General features: G+C 42.3%; 2 protein-coding genes and 1 long non-coding RNA gene across 3 annotated transcripts; 1 reads left to right on the top strand and 2 right to left on the bottom strand.

Annotated features, from left to right (window-relative positions):
- Nucleotides 1-10,518: 10,518 nt before the first annotated feature.
- On the bottom strand, nt 10,519-11,310 carry LOC124168738 (proline-rich receptor-like protein kinase PERK10). The gene has a single exon (XM_046547005.1). It carries the CDS (start codon nt 11,308-11,310, stop codon nt 10,519-10,521), a length of 792 nt encoding a protein of 263 aa, XP_046402961.1.
- Nucleotides 11,311-15,932: 4,622 nt separating this feature from the next.
- On the bottom strand, nt 15,933-16,353 carry LOC124169702. Its single transcript, XR_006867208.1, has 2 exons — nt 16,311-16,353; nt 15,933-16,204 (listed from the first exon to the last, which is right to left on the bottom strand). It is a non-coding gene; the product is annotated as an uncharacterized LOC124169702 (long non-coding RNA).
- Nucleotides 16,354-16,495: 142 nt separating this feature from the next.
- LOC124168737 (proline-rich receptor-like protein kinase PERK10) lies at nt 16,496-17,287 on the top strand. The gene has a single exon (XM_046547004.1). The coding sequence runs from the start codon at nt 16,496-16,498 to the stop codon at nt 17,285-17,287; it is 792 nt and encodes a 263-aa protein (XP_046402960.1).
- The last annotated feature ends 373 nt before the right edge of the window (nt 17,288-17,660 follow it).

Genomic DNA, 17,660 nt, shown 5'->3' with positions numbered 1-17,660 from the left:
ACAAAAAGGGGTACCCATTGTATGAAGTCACAAGAGTTTAATTATGCCTGTGTTGATGATATATTGCATTACATTATTAACATTATCCAGATTATTACCCAGAACGGATCGTATATCTTGGTTTCCAACTAGTTCCCTACGTTCATGAGAGTATTTTGTACATTCCTCCAGAACGTGTCTCACAGTAAGGAGGCAATCACAGCTATAACAGCGGGGAGGTTGTTTCTCTTCGGTGAAGAGGTATGCATGTGTGAGCGCGGTATGACCAATTTTAAGCCTAGTGAGGGCGACCTCTTCCCTACGACTATTCCTGGCTGAGGTGGACCAAGCGGTCGTCTCTACTTTGATGTTTCTTAGTTTATTGCCGGCGATATTATTCCACACCTCTTGCCATTGCTCCATGCACTTTCTCTTCAGTGCGGCTCTCAGATCGTCGGAGGGGATCCTATCAAAATCGATGTTGGTTTTACTAAGTGCCTTCTTCGCTGCTGCATCCACTATCTCATTGCCTCGAATACCGACTTGCCCCGGGATCCACATGAAAGAAATTGTAATGCCCTTCCTGCTCAAAGAGTAAAGGGTATCTTATGGACTGCACCAAGGGATGAGAGGGGTAGTAATCTGAAATGGCACGGAGTGCACTTAAGGAGTCCGATCAGATTAAATAGGACTTACGTAAAGATATATTTTCCAGAGCATATTTTATGGCAAGAAGTTCTGCGTTGTATATACTGCAGAGCGGGTTGAGTTTAGCTTGGATCGTGCCGCCATAATAAGGAATGACGGCGCAGGCACAAGCTGATTCGGATTTTGAACCATCAGTATAAATGGGTATAAGCCGCGGTTTGCCGTCGAGAACTTCTTTAAAAAGGAGCTTGTACTCCAAATCCAAAGTGAAGGACTTAGCTCCCCGCGCTAAAGAAAAAATAACATCTGGTCGTGGAATGACCCACGGCGGGTTAGCTGAGCATCCTTGGAGGATGATCTCGGGTAGCCGAAATTCAGCTTCATTCATAAAATTACGAAATCTCACGCCTAAAGGCTTCGTAGATCTTGTCCTAGGGTTAAAAACATCCACAAATCTAGGTTTAAAAATTGCATTAAAACAAGGGTGATTTTTAATGATAAAATTTTGGCAGCATAATTGCACATTAAAATATTTCTCCGGATGTACAACGGTGGTTCTCCACAGTCAGCGTAAATACTAGTAATCGGGCTGGTCCTGAACGCACCAGTGGCCAGCCGGAGGCCAGCATTGTGTACTGTCGTCAAAGGTCTTAAATAGGACTCTCGGGTCGAAGAGTAGGCAACCGATCCCTACTCAAGTTTAGACCTCACCAAAGCTCTATACAACATGAGCATCGTGGTTCGGTCAGCACCCCATGTCGTACTTGCTAAAACTCTCATTACGTTCAAATTTTTAAAACATTTGTCCCAGCCAATAGAAATGTGGTCGCGCCAATTCAACCGAAAGTCAAATGTCAGGCCTAAAAAACGAGTTGTCTGCACAAAAGGTAGCTTCTTTCTGCCGAGGAACAGGGATGGTATAGGGAATATTCCACGTATTCGGTAAAAGTGCATGCATTTTGTCTTTTCAGTCGAGAATCGAAGACCATTGCAGTTGGACCACTTCTCGATCCGACTGAGGGTCATCTGAATTTGCCTCGTAGCGGAATGGAGCGTGGATGACCGGCAAAAAACTGCCAAGTCATCGACGAATAAGGATCCAATTCCCGAAGGTATTATGCATTCCTCAATTCTGTTAATTGCGATAGCAAAAAGCGTGACGCTTAAAATACAACCTTGAGGAACCCCATTTTCTTGGGTGCGGGAGCTTGACAGGATGTTGTGGACCCTCTAAACTCTAAAGACCCGTTCTAGGAAATTCCTGATAAAAATTAAAAAGTTGCCCCTAAAACCCCAATCATGCAGAGTTTTTAAAACTGTGTCGCCATTATCGCTCATAAGCTTTTTCTATATCGAAAAATACTGCTATGACGTGCTGTCGAGCATAAAGACTTCGTGTATGAAGTTGGTGCTTCTAACGAGATGATCCGTTGTCGATCGGTTGCGGCGAAAACCACATTGAATTTTGGAGAGAAGGTCTCGGCTTTCCAGATACCAAACCAGGCGTCGGTTAACCATTCTCTCCATTATTTTACAGAGGCTACTTGTTAGTGATATGGGGCGGTAGCTCCCAGTATCGCTGCGATCCTTACCCTAATTAAGGACAGGGATGACTATAGATTCCCGCCATGCATCCGGGAAAGATCCATCATATCAGATCTGGTTGAATGTTGACAATATATCAGCAAAAGCCTTAACGGGGAGATTCCGTATGAGGGCATAGTGGATGTTATCGCCACCTGGAGCTGTATTCTTCGAGCATGCGATTGCAGCTTCGAGTTCCCATAGACTAAAGGGCTCATTGTATGGAAATTCTGCTTTATTGCCAAAATTCATAGGGGCTGCCTCAGCTATCCGTCTCATTGATATGAATGCCTGGTCATAATTTTTGGAAGAGCTTACTTCAGCGAAGTGCTCCACAAATGCTTCTGCGACTTCCTGTCTGGAAGTTACAAAGTAGAGGAAAAATGGGGATACTGGGACAGTCCCCATCTTGGATTTTCCGCCATCTTGAATTTTTCGTCGATGGTGCAGCCATCTGGTAAAACAAATTAATATCGAAAATCAAAACGTCTCGTGGATGAACTGAGGATATTGGGACAGCCACCATCTTGGTGATGATGGTCTGAGGGTGTAGAGGTTAAGTTGTAATGTGTAAAGTGCGTCCGGGAAGGTTGGAGGTCGAAGAGCAGGTGGGAGAAGTTAAGGTATAAAAAAAATGTATATATTATGTATGGAAATAATGTAAAGAGATTATTAATTGAAACTATGAATATGTATGTTCTTTTTGGGACTTCAATCCACTTTACTTTCATTATGTAATTAATCATTACACTTGTTTCTTTTGTTCTTCGGTATCGTCTCGCGTGTCCCAAAAGGGGGGAGCATTGAGGCCAGATAGCCACTTACGTTACGTGTGTGATGTGTGTTAATGTGTTTTCTTTGTTTTCTTTTATGTGTTTGTGGAGCATGAATGTTGAGAGGAGAGGGAGATAAATTGGAAGTTTACAGGCATGCCGCAGGACTGCAGCGAAGAGATTGGTCCTCTCTGAGGGCAGTCTTGAAGAAGATCGCCACTTTACTTCCGCGGCTGACCACGGCGGAGTAACTTGGGCGACGGGCGGCCAGCGGTCCAACTGCGATGCCAGTTTAAAGACCCGCGCGTAAGGAGAAGAGCGCGCGCGGGCCGAACAGATGACAAATTGTGTCGTCTGCTACGCGGTGTTGGGAAAAACGGCAACACTGTGGGTGCTAGGTAGTCAGCGTGGCGAAGGAAACCGCTCTCTCGCTCTGCAACCTTCCCGCTGGACGCACCTAACTTGAACTCTCCTGACTTGAAGTAATTCTCAGTGATGAAGCATGGACTTCGGAGTATGTGGGTTGTATGATTGTGTGTGTGTTAGCGTAAGGTATGTGGCTGTTGGTTTTATTTTGGTTTAAGGGGAAAGATCAATTTATTGTTGTAATTTTGGGGGAACCCATATTTGGGACTATTCAGTGGACATTTGTCTCCAATTTATTTATTCGTGTGTGAGGTTCGTCGAGTGCAGGGGTAATTGTGATGTCAGTGGATTGGAGTCGTTAGTGTGGATCAGGGAAAATCTTATTTTGTTTAATGGAACTGTCATTTTGTAGAAAACTCAAAAGGAGCAATTGTTAAATAAATGCCCAAGTTGTGGTACGATTTGTTTTATAGAAGTGATTATCTTTTCTTTTGGTTTATTGATCCCTTGCGTGAGGTGTCCCGGACGAATCCTCGTGGTTCTTTTAGTTTTAATTAAATGATTTCTCCACTGCTAGATAGTCGCGAGCAAATTTATGTAACGCGGTACTACCCTCGTCTTTTGGGTTCTGAGATTTAGCATTGGTAGTTGTTAGATGGGTACATTATGGAGTTACATATGGCGCCCAACGTGGGGCCTCAGGGGTCCTTAGGGGCCCGAGGGTCTCGAATTTGATTTTTTTGTAGAGTGGAGCTTTGCTATTGTTTCGTCGTTTGGAGTTGTTATATTTCTGCGTGCTACGAATTGTTGGCGTAATGTCGGAGGGTGGCGTTGAGGAGTTGATTGATTTAGAAGGGCGTGCGTCGGCCCAAGTAGGCCCAATTCCTCAAGTTAGTTGGGTGTATCACCAGCGTAAAAGTGGGTTAGTAGCGGAATTGTTGGAAAGGAATTTAGTTACAACCGGAAACGTGCCAGAATTGAGGGCTCGTCTTATTGCTCATGTGAGGGGAGAGTTGGGTGAGACTGAGGGTGGAGTAAGGTCGTATGGAGCAAATAGTCCCTCAAATGAAATCGTGAGTCAGAACCGACACGTTATGGATATTGTTAGGCGTTGGAATGTGAAGTTTTCTGGGGTAAAAGGGGATAGTGTTGGAAACTTTCTTATCAGAGTGCAAGAATTGCGGGAAGGTTATGGAGTATCGCAGGATCAGTTATTGAGGGGTTTACCAGAACTTTTGAAAGATACGGCTCTTTATTGGTTTCGTTTGAATAGATCCAAATTCATTTCCTGGTCCGAGTTTGAGTTCGCGTTGAAAGATCGGTTTACCGATTATGATTTCCAAGAGCAGTTAGAACGCGAGATAAGGGAAAGGACTCAGGGGCCAAGTGAAGCATTAGCAGATTATTTGACAGGGCTTTGTACACTGTTAAATAGGTTGGAGCACACGCCCAGCGAGGCGCAGCAGTTGAAGTGGGCGTATCGTAATATGAAACCCGAGTATAAGCTATTCATAAGGCGGGGTGACTTCAATACACTAGAGGAGCTATCTTGTTTGGGGAAGGAATATGAATACATTCAGAAGTTGAAAAGCACTTTTCGTTCCCCACCGAATGCTTCTCAGTCTGTGGTTCCGGAGGCCGCTTATAAACCTCCCACTGTGAGGAAAAGTGCTTCGTCGGTGCGAGAGGTCGAGAAAACCTTTCAGAGTAAGCATGATAGCCATGCTATTGAGGCAGTCGCTTTGAATAGGGCAAGTCCGGCCGTGAATCAGGATTTGACCAGGCAGCGATCGCTAGTGAGGGCTAACTCCACGGAGGGGTTGGGAGGCTCGACGTCTTCGGCCACATTAGAGTCTAACCGGCTGCTATGTTGGAACTGCGGTCGAGTTGGTCATAGATTTTCTCGGTGTTCTTTACCTCTCAATCGTTTCTGTTTTGGTTGCGGTCGTCGCGACGTTACGAAAGCTTCTTGTAGAGATTGTCAGTCGGGAAATGGGAAAGGAGTTTCGATAGGAAGGGAATTAGGAGCTCCAACCCGTGGTGTCCCTTCGCGTCATCACAAAGAAAAAAAATAATTAATACCGACTTTCGCAAGGCTCGTCAATTTTCCAATTCGTCTGTTTCGAGTGATGGTAGATGGTATCTGGATTTAGTTATAGGATCCAATAGGTTAAGGGCCTTGGTAGATACGGGTTCCGGAAAAACGTATTTGGGTCTTGGAGGTTTGAGCCTTATGAAAAATTTGGGGTTATCAATCAACTTGGTGCATGATACGAAGGTAACGGTAGCGAATGGCACTACAGCGCGTGTTCTAGGGTCAGTGGACTTGGCTATTAATTTAAAAGGAAAGACGAAGGTGATGAAAGTCTATATTTTGCCATGTTTATCGGTGCCATGCATAGCTGGCAAGGATTTTCTTACGCGATTTGCTCTTCTGATAGATACGAGAGATAACGCGTGGAGTTTTAGTTCAGATCCTGGCGTGCGCTATACCTTTGAAAGGGAGAGTAAAATGACGGAGCGAATTCAGGGGGTATTTGCATTGAATGAATGGGAAAAGGAAATATTAAAACAATTTTTGGATAAGGAATTCAAGTCGTTTGATCCAATTTCGGGTTGCACTAATTTGGTATCACATCATATTGATGTTGGCACTAATATTCCGATAAAGCAAAGGTATTATCCCGTTAATCCCCGAATGCAGGAAGTGATAAATCAGGAGGTTGACCGATTGTTGAGGGAAGACATTATTGAACCTTCGCAAAGTTCTTGGTCTAGTCCCGTAGTAGAAGTACGCAAGGGAGACGGGAAGTATCGTTTTTGCCTTGATTTTAGAAAAGTGAATGCGGTTTCAAAAAAAGATGCCTATCCCTTACCTTATATGTCAGCTATTCTAGATAAATTGCGAAGTGCGAAATATCTCACGAAAATTGATTTGCATCAGGCTTACTTTCAAATTCCCTTGGATGAGGCAAATAAAGAGATTACAGCGTTTACCGTTCCGGGAAGAGGGTTGTTCCAATTTAAACGGATGCCTTTTGGTCTTACGGGTGCACCGGCAACCTTTCAAAGATTAGACAGACTAATAGGTCCGAAGATGGAACCCCATTGTTTTGCATATTTAGATGACATAATATTAGTCACGGAAACTTTCGAACATCACCTTAGGTTGTTAAGCGAAGTTTTTCAGAAATTGAGGATCGCGGGATTGCAGATAAATAGGGACAAATGCGAATGAAGCTGTCCACAAATTAGATATTTAGGCTTCATCATCAATGAACATGGTTTGTCCGTTGATCCGGAAAAGGTGGGTCCGGTGGTAAATTATCCCGTCCCGCGAAATATACAACAGTTGTGCAGATTTTTAGGAATGGCTTCATGGTATCGGCGCTTTGTGGGTAACTTTTCTTCGATAATCGCGCCATTGCGTCAATTACTGAAGAAGGGAGTGAAGTGGAGGTGGGGTCAGGAACAGCAACGTTCATTTGAGAAAATAAAAGAGTACCTGACTACCACGCCTGTTTTGGCTAGTCCAGACTTTAAAGAAACTTTTTATTTGCAAACAGATGCCAGCTCTGTTGGTTTAGGGGCTGTGTTAACCCAATTTTTAGATGGAGCCGAGCGGGTTATCGCGTACGCGAGTCGCTCATTGTCAGCGCAAGAGCAAAAATATTCGGTGACAGAGAAAGAATGTTTAAGCGTTCTATGGAGCATAGAAAAATTTCGTGCATCTGGAAGGCTATCATTTTGTGGTTATAACGGATCATAGTAGCTTAAGGTGGCTACATAAGTTGAATAATCCCAATGGCCGTCTTGCGCGCTGGTCATTATCTCTTCAGGGGTATGACTTTGAGGTCCGACATAGAAAAGGATCCGAGCATGTGGTACCGGATGCGTTATCGCGCATACCGGAGTGTATCGATTTAGTTAATTCAGGGGCTGTGGAGTCACTTAGTGCGGACCCATGGTATAATAAGCGTTTTAGGCAAGTGCAGAATAATCCAGCCAATTATCCCGACTGGAAAATTGAAAACGGGGAGTTATATGTCCACCGTGCACAGGCTATAGATCATTTGTTAGAGGGAAGTAGTTGTCCGTGGAAATTGTGTATACCAAAAGAGAGAGTCGGAGGAGTATTGAAAGAAAATCACGATACAACGCAAGCAGGTCATCAAGGGGTAGAAAAGACTTGTTCACGGATTAAACAACTTTATTACTGGCCCGGGTTGGTGTTGGATGTTGCTCGTTATGTCCGTAGGTGTGACATATGTCAAAGATGCAAGGTGGAACAACGAAGACCCGCGGGTAAGATGGGAACCAGGGAGGTTCAGGAACCTTGGCTAGTGGTAGCTACAGATATTATGGGGCCTTTAGTTCGTTCGTCAAAGGGAAATCAGTATATTACCGTTTTTCAGGATTTATTTACTAAGTGGGTGGAGTTAAGGGCAGTTAGGCATGCTACGGCTGAAACAGTCAAGGCTGCGTTTCGAGAGTTAGTGATTTTGCGTTGGGGAGCACCCAAATTTTTAGTTTCGGACAATGGTCCGCAATATGTTAATAGTATTATGTCGCAGCTGGCGGAAGATCATGGCATTTTATTATCATTTACTCCCCCATATCACCCGCAAGCCAATCCCGTTGAGCGGGTTAATAGTTTTAAAAACGATGATATCGTCTTTTGTTAAAGAAAATCACGAGAAGTGGGATATACAATTGAATGATTTTTGTTATGCAATAAATTCGGCGGTTCATTCTTCCACAGGATATTCCTCCGCATTATTAAATTTTGGGCGAGAATTGCACATTTGCAGGTCGGAAAGGAGTACCCGAGAAGTAACGGATGCTGTTGTAGTACGTCCAGTTAAAGAGTGGGTTGGGCGTTTAAGGAATTTAAAGGAGTTGCACGATTTGGTGCAGAGTAATCTAACGGAGGCCTACTGTCGGCAGGGTAAATATTATAATTTACGCCGTAGAGATCGCGAATATTTCCCTGGTGATTTAGTACTGAAGCGAAACTTCGTTTTGTCTTCAGCCGCACAAAACTTTTCGTCTAAATTTTCGCCTAAGTTTGTAGGACCCTATCGCATTTTAAGATCAATCTCTCGCAATGTGTATGAATTGGAGGCAGATCAACGTCAAAGTATTGGAAAATGGCATGTAAAAGATTTGAAGCCATACCTGAGCCCTAACACATAATTTTTTTTTGTTAAGTAAGGGGGGATTTGTAATGTGTAAAGTGCGTCCGGGGCGGTTGGAGGTCGAAGAGCAGGTGGGAGTAGTTAATGTATAAAAAAAATATGTATATATTATGTATGGAAATAATGTAAAGAGATTATTAATTGAAACTATGAATATGTATGTTCTTTTTGGGACTTCAATCCACTTTACTTTCATTATGTAATTAATCATTACACTTGTTTCTTTTGTTCTTCGGTATCGTCTCGCGTGTCCCAAAAGGGGGGAGCATTGAGGCCAGATAGCCACTTACGTTACGTGTGTGATGTGTGTTAATGTGTTTTCTTTGTTTTCTTTTATGTGTTTGTGGAGCATGAATGTTGAGAGGAGAGGGAGATAAATTGGAAGTTTACAGGCATGCCGCAGGACTGCAGCGAAGAGATTGGTCCTCTCTGAGGGCAGTCTTGAAGAAGATCGCCACTTTACTTCCGCGGCTGACCACGGCGGAGTAACTTGGGCGACGGGCGGCCAGCGGTCCAACTGCGATGCCAGTTTAAAGACCCGCGCGTAAGGAGAAGAGCGCGCGCGGGCCGAACAGATGACAAATTGTGTCGTCTGCTACGCGGTGTTGGGAAAAACGGCAACACTGTGGGTGCTAGGTAGTCAGCGTGGCGAAGGAAACCGCTCTCTCGCTCTGCAACCTTCCCGCTGGACGCACCTAACTTGAACTCTCCTGACTTGAAGTAATTCTCAGTGATGAAGCATGGACTTCGGAGTATGTGGGTTGTATGATTGTGTGTGTGTTAGCGTAAGGTATGTGGCTGTTGGTTTTATTTTGGTTTAAGGGGAAAGATCAATTTATTGTTGTAATTTTGGGGGAACCCATATTTGGGACTATTCAGTGGACATTTGTCTCCAATTTATTTATTCGTGTGTGAGGTTCGTCGAGTGCAGGGGTAATTGTGATGTCAGTGGATTGGAGTCGTTAGTGTGGATCAGGGAAAATCTTATTTTGTTTAATGGAACTGTCATTTTGTAGAAAACTCAAAAGGAGCAATTGTTAAATAAATGCCCAAGTTGTGGTACGATTTGTTTTATAGAAGTGATTATCTTTTCTTTTGGTTTATTGATCCCTTGCGTGAGGTGTCCCGGACGAATCCTCGTGGTTCTTTTAGTTTTAATTAAATGATTTCTCCACTGCTAGATAGTCGCGAGTAAATTTATGTAACGCGGTACTACCCTCGTCTTTTGGGTTCTGAGATTTAGCATTGGTAGTTGTTAGATGGGTACATTATGGCGTTACAAAGTGATAAATTAAAAGAATTGATTACAATAATTATTTATTTTCATAATATCAATACAAATCTTCAGTCCGCGTTGTGACATCTCTCATATCCTTATGTATTTTATTTTCCCACAAAATTTCTTGAGACGTTGGCCATGGTGGTACCTTTTCGAAAATTGCGTATTCACGCAATATTCGTTGCTTCCTGGAGTATGAATAACAGCGTAGGGTTTCACCTTGAGGATATACGTTTTGAACGGTCTGCGAATAATTATTCATGGAAAAAGTGTAAATGAAGAAACTTTCCCACAAGTGTTGGTAATATGAGAAACTCATTGGAAGGCAACAGTATTGTACCAATATTTGCGGAGGACCATCTTGAGAATACAGAGACATGAGTATTTGGGAATATTTTTGTCAAAAAATCTGAAGGGGATGGGAAGGATTTGGCAAAGGTTCTCTATCCTTGGTAATGAATCTTCTTCGCGAACTTTATGAATGCGTCGCACAACACAGTTGACCGAAAGCAACTGCAAATTGAGTGGGCTAAACTTCACCATAGCTGGCCTGCACAATGTGGTCGTCGTATTCACAAATGTGTTCAATTTCTGAAATAATCAACGGAAAGAGAGGAATATGAGTAGGAATTTGAAGAAATAAAAGTTCAACAAAAAAAGATTGAATTTATTATATATTTTTCAAGAAAAATTATGAAAAAAGAGGAGGCTCCGAGGACGCACGCGAATGTGCGGGTGACGATGGGATCCACTGCACATCGTCCTCCGATGATATCGGTGACTGTATAACAATGGAAGGAGATCTCGGCGGTGGATTTTTAGGCTCTGGGGATGATGGAGGTGATGGTGAGCAAAGACCTTCGGTATCAGGTGGTGGCGATGCGGGCGACTCAACTTCAAGCTGTGGTGCTACAGCAAGAGGTTGAGTATCCGGCATCGGAGATGTGGGTGAATGTGCTCCAGGCAGGGATGGAGACGTCAACGGTTGCGAGGTAGGCTGCGGTGCTGGTGATGTGGGGGGTTGCGCCGCAAGCAGGGATGGTGATGTCGCCGGCTGAGTTGTAGGGTGTGGTGGTGATGGATGAGTTGTGGATGGTCTGCTCAGGCGAGATATGGGCGGTGGTGGTGTTGAAAGCCCCGATGCTGCTGATGCTGTGGACGGTAGAGATGATGTCTCCTCGTCGTAAGACCGCCCCATCCGCGAAATGGGGATAAGTGGAGGCGGTGGAGAATGTGATGACGATCTCCGCGTTAAATCAAGTGCCTCCACCCGCCCAATCTGCGGAATGGGGATAAGCGGAGGCGGTGGAGAATGTGATGGCAATCTCCGCGCTATATCAAGCGCCTCCGCCTCATTAAACAGCACCGAAACGAGGTCGTCAAATGACATATCACTCGGCGAATCATCCTCTGCATACCCCCAGTAGTATGGAGCTAAACAGAAGTTAACTTCGCTCCGCGATCCATTCCACACCTCAGCCATAGGCCTACACGTGGAGCACCTATGCGCCGGCTGATCAACAGTAATTACAGGTCCATCACACAGATCGCAAACAAAGCGTGGAATACGTAGGCGCGACGAATAAATTGTGTGCCTAGTTTCCCTTCTATAGATATTTCAACCGATAAGTTAAGCAATCCATTCGCAAAGGTGGTGCACCATCTATTTGCGTTCTTGCCTTGTTATAATGTTACGTACATTTTTCATATCTCCAATCCCTTATACCCCGTCTTTCCATTAATCGCGTCATTTGACTTGGAGGTATTTTTAACACCAGCGATGGAGGAAGATGGGCAATCTCAACGTCAGTTATCTTGAAACGCAAGGATACTTCAAGAATTTCTTAATTGTGGAATCCACTTGGCTAAAAATCTCTTCGGTTGAAGGGTTTGCTGCCTTACTCGTATAGTTGCTGCTCATGGGGGTAGATGGATGTGAACGTTTCAAAGGACATTTTGTCTCATTTTCAGCGACTTCTGAGCTTGCACGCTTTGGTTTATACTGTACTAATTTATAAATATCTTCTTCATTATCCGGTTTTTTAAAAATAGGGGGATTATTCAGCTTACACTCGCATTTCCCACATTCGATATTTCTTTTGAATCTAAATCTCGCCATTTCCTCTGAAATTTTCTTTTCATCCAATAATGGTGGGATATCCGCATGATTTTTCCCAAAAAAAATTCCATCAAGAATGTTTCGAAGACCTTCGCTTTAGCTCTCTCATCAGCCAACTCACCATCAATTGGTAGGTTTCCAACACCATCAAAGCGGTTGCTGTTCATGATTGTAAATGAGTATCCCGCTGAGAGTTCAGTATTTATAGCAACTTCACAAGGTCATATTTTTTTGTGAGTTGCGAAAAAAACAAGCATCGAGTATTTCAGCAGCGATAAAGACAAAAAAAATTCTTGCTGCCTATCAAGAATCTGGAAAGGCCTCTCCATATGATCTTTTGCGGTCTACTTTATAATGACCCCAAGGGAGGGTGTTTATTCCATCCTCACAGTCGAATCTCTTATCATCGTTTGCACACAAAGCAGTTTTATTTATTTCAACGGTGTGTATTAGATGTTTCTGCGATCTTATTAGTGTCATTTTCCTATATAATTGAAATTTTTCTTTCAAACATGTGACATAGTCATCAAATGATAAGGATTTATCGATTACATTCTTCTTAATACCTTTGGCACACTTTCCTTCCACATCACCTTGAACACGGTAGGAATATAATTTACTTCTCAGTCCTACAAAATGAGTCATTATCTTTCCTCCACATTCATCCTTCATCTTACCAGTGACTTTAGCGTTGTTAGCTGAATAGCATGGATGATCTCTAGGATAATTGGAAGTATCATAGGAAGATAAGTCTTTGACCAAATCGGCATAAAAATCATCAGACATTACTTCAACAATATAACTATCTGTATCCATGTACATGAGATGTACGTTATTCCCATACTTTGGTGTAAGATTTTCGTAAAAAAAATTGGTACATAAGTGTTTTTGAAAGATCCAGAACAGCATGTCCTATATACAACGGTTTATACATTTTAACAAAATTTTTCCTTTTATGAATCGCGACTAAATTCTCTGAATAAATTGTGCGATCAATGAAGAGTGAACTAGATATCACTTTATCAAGTCTTTTGGGATTGCAAACAAGTTCAAGGTCAATCCTTTTTCTAACATTTTCCATTGTTTTTCCAAAAACGGCATTGTTCATTAATTTGTAAAAAATATCTATCAAAGTCATTGTTGGCCAATTTGCGTTTTTGTGAATTAATATCAATAAAGATCTTCATCCAAGGTGATTGTTCAAATTCAATGACCCGATGTATCTTTTTAAGCTTCAGACCAAAAGAAAGCGCTTGCTTCAGCGCTCTATAGTGAATCACATATCGCTCTATGATCAAGCGTAGTCATTAACTTTTGATGTTTTCCAGTTGGTGGAATTTTCTTCTCAGGACAGAAGGGCAAATCAGAGTGCAAGTCATGCAGTTCGCTAGGATATTCCAAATCCACCTCTAGAATATATCCCTTGTTGGAATTGTCTGGTACATTCATGACATCTACATGGTATATCCATTGAAAGTTAGACTTTGGGAGAGGTTCTGACAACGCCCAACCATATAAATTGTTAGCATCTACGTATGCAATATATCTGGAATCTAAATTAGGGTTGAATTCCTTCATATGTTTATTATTAGCTTCGGAGTACCTTTTAACACTGGCTAATACCGCCACGAATTCCCTTCTCCATCATAAGTATCATATCATAATCTGTTAAAAGATGAAGAACCACCCCTGTGTGCTTCAACATCGCATCAAAAGACAGTCCTGGTGCGGTGTAATACCAACCGGGATCTAACTCATATGTAGATAAACATACGTCTCTACAATTTTCAAATACATCTGCTAATAACAAAACGTCTGTTAGCAAATATAGGTCAGAATATTCCCCCAGAGATTTACACTGGAATTCGTTCCAAACCGTCTGAGCAAATTCATAGTCATCTGAACCAATAGTTTCCTGGGTAAGGGTGCTGTAAAATTCATCAATATTAGGTAATCTATCCTCACTAAGCTTTTCCCACGAATCCACATACTCATAGGGGAAGATACCGTAACGCATCACGAGATCACTTTTATCACCAAAATTCTTGGATAATCTCGTAAATTTATCTTTTGGGATCGAGCTAACCAATTTAGATAGGGATGTCCCTAAAAACCTAAAGCTATCAATGACACGATATGAAAAAGTCTTATCTACATTTTTTCCAAACGAAATGTACTTCTCTTCATTATTAGGGATGCATGATATTTTCATCTCATCACAGCCGAGATATGGGACAATCAAATGAGCATCATAATTTGAAAGATTATGAATGAAAACAGGCAGGTAGTCAGGCACTTGGAAATTCACGTTACAACTCTTATGAGCCGCCCGACGAAATTTACCCGTTAAATGATCATGATCTTTCACTCTATCCGAACCGAGCTCATTTTGACGTATATGACATATTTGTGCTGAAATGAAAGCAACATTCTCACTCTCGGTCAAAGTATCAATAGGTATTATATTTTTATACTTATTTCGTGCAAAGAGAGCCATTTGCTTCAGCTTTTCAAGAAAAATATCTACCGCACCTTTACCTCGGTAAAGAAATGGTTCAAATACTTCTCCAGTATCTGATACCATAAGCATGCTGTAGGACATGACTTCATGCTGGTGCTGCTTATTTGTATATGAATGCTCTTCATTTGGAGAGCAACTCAAATGTTTACTAAGGATACATTCAAAATCAGCGTATACAACATAGGGAATTCTGACGGAATGTGAGAAGATTTTGAATTTCAAGATGTTGTCATCAGCAGTTGGAACTATTATTTTTGTTGGAGAATTTCTGCAGCAATCAATATTATGTTCTCTGAGAGTATCACTCGAATAGCAAGGTTTAAAACAGCGTTTGCATACGTGTAACGCACTTTTATGTTTTGACATTTGTGATCGAATCAATCTACCGAAATTTTTGATCCAGCAGAAAAGCGTCTTGTCCTTCTCAACAAGGTAGAGAAGATCGCGGTGGTCATCTAACTCCTGATCAACAACTTTAATTGGGTATACATTATTTTTTTCATCAAGACCGAAAAAATTTATTGAAATTGAATTTTCTTGCTCAAACTTTGAAATTTTTGATAATTCTACTGGATGATCAATGCAATCCCAATTGTATCCTTGATAAAACTCTATATTAGTATATTTTGAAAGGCGTTCGGGATGACACTTTATTTTCTTCCCCCATATGGCGTACTTAATGCAGAAGACATCCTCATTCTTTACGTTGATAACTGAGTGGGTGAGTTTAATTTTAGCAGGAAGGTCAATGAAAGATGACCCTCTTAGCGGGATGTATCTATTTATCCGTAATTCGAGGCCGATTATTTCACTTAGTGACCAGCCTGATCCCTTAGATGAGCTTTCTGATTTTTCTTTCAACAATTTCGCAAATAGCATTTCTAAAATTTCATTCACATCATCTGCTTCAAAAACTTTAACATTTTTTGTTTTAAACCATCTTTCCTGTGTTTCAACTCTTTCTTCATTCTTATCATTATGAAATTTAGCTTTCACCAGTATGTTTATTTTTAATGCTGTATCTTCGAGATAAATTCTAATTTTCTCTAAAAGTAAATCCTTTTTGCTGTTTAAAAAAATTACCAGGTCTGTATGCTCCCCACCTGCACTCACCCAAAAGGTTTTAAGCCGTCCTTTTACCGCTGATTCAATCTCTACAATTGAAGAAGCGTCAGCGCCTCTTCCAACTTGTCTGATTGCATGGCGGTGATCAACCTCCGACATCTCATGACCGTCTATGTACCTTGGGTGGTAATAGACGTAGTATACCGGGCATAGCACCATCTCTTCCATTATCGTCTGGTTGGTTTTTGCAGTGGAAATGAAATTCATGATATGAGAATTAGGCTTTATACATAAGTAACCTAACGAATATTTGAGGGTTATTTTAAATGAAACAGGATTATTCAGTATGGTCATTTATAAGCAAAGACCTGTATTACTTTAATTTTTTTACAATAAAACAATTGCATTATCCTTTCTGGATATTTTTAACCCAATGCCCCATGCGTTGGCATTAAAGGCCTCGATTTCGTCAAGAGTGAGGATGAAATGCTTGGGGAGGAATATTTTCCTCTTTGCACTTTCATATATTATTTCCGCTATAATGCTGCTCCTATATTTTGTAATAGTGGGAGAAAGTTTCTCCACCTCATATGCCAGACCCTCCTTAAGCTCCTCCTTTTTCAAGAATTTTCCCTCCTGCTGCGTAAGTAACTTGATCTTCAGAGCGTCCATCTGAAGTAGGTAGAATAAATGAGCATTTTAGCTGTTTTTTCTAGCTAAATCCCCATAGGACTTGAATTTTTATACATTTAAAAACTAATGATATGATTTTACTCACGCTTTCGTTGAGAATTGTGAGGGTAACTGCTGGTGTTGGAAATCGGTTGAAATATCTATAGAAGGGAAACTAGGCACACAATTTATTCGTCGCGCCTACGTATTCCACGCTTTGTTTGCGATCTGTGTGATGGACCTCTAATTACTGTTGATCAGCCGGCGCATAGGTGCTCCACGTGTAGGCCTATGGCTGAGGTGTGGAATGGATCGCGGAGCGAAGTTAACTTCTGTTTAGCTCCATACTACTGGGGGTATGCAGAGGATGATTCGCCGAGTGATATGTCATTTGACGACCTCGTTTCGGTGCTGTTTAATGAGGCGGAGGCGCTTGATATAGCGCGGAGATTGCCATCACATTCTCCACCGCCTCCGCTTATCCCCATTCCGCAGATTGGGCGGGTGGAGGCACTTGATTTAACGCGGAGATCGTCATCACATTCTCCACCGCCTCCACTTATCCCCATTTCGCGGATGGGGCGGTCTTACGACGAGGAGACATCATCTCTACCGTCCACAGCATCAGCAGCATCGGGGCTTTCAACACCACCACCGCCCATATCTCGCCTGAGCAGACCATCCACAACTCATCCATCACCACCACACCCTACAACTCAGCCGGCGACATCACCATCCCTGCTTGCGGCGCAACCCCCCACATCACCAGCACCGCAGCCTACCTCGCAACCGTTGACGTCTCCATCCCTGCCTGGAGCACATTCACCCACATCTCCGATGCCGGATACTCAACCTCTTGCTGTAGCACCACAGCTTGAAGTTGAGTCGCCCGCATCGCCACCACCTGATACCGAAGGTCTTTGCTCACCATCACCTCCATCATCCCCAGAGCCTAAAAATCCACCGCCGAGATCTCCTTCCATTGTTATACAGTCACCGATATCATCGGAGGACGATGTGCAGTGGATCCCATCGTCACCCGCACATTCGCGTGCGTCCTCGGAGCCTCCTCTTTTTTCATAATTTTTCTTGAAAAATATATAATAAATTCAATCTTTTTTTGTTGAACTTTTATTTCTTCAAATTCCTACTCATATTCCTCTCTTTCCGTTGATTATTTCAGAAATTGAACACATTTGTGAATACGACGACCACATTGTGCAGGCCAGCTATGGTGAAGTTTAGCCCACTCAATTTGCAGTTGCTTTCGGTCAACTGTGTTGTGCGACGCATTCATAAAGTTCGCGAAGAAGATTCATTACCAAGGATAGAGAACCTTTGCCAAATCCTTCCCATCCCCTTCAGATTTTTTGACAAAAAATTTTCCCAAATACTCATGTCTCTGTATTCTCAAGATGGTCCTCCGCAAATATTGGTACAATACTGTTGCCTTCCA

Source organism: Ischnura elegans, chromosome 12, assembly GCF_921293095.1.
Source record: "Ischnura elegans chromosome 12, ioIscEleg1.1, whole genome shotgun sequence".
Lineage (NCBI taxonomy): Eukaryota > Metazoa > Arthropoda > Insecta > Odonata > Coenagrionidae > Ischnura > Ischnura elegans.
This window is presented reverse-complemented; position numbering and strand designations above follow the sequence as displayed.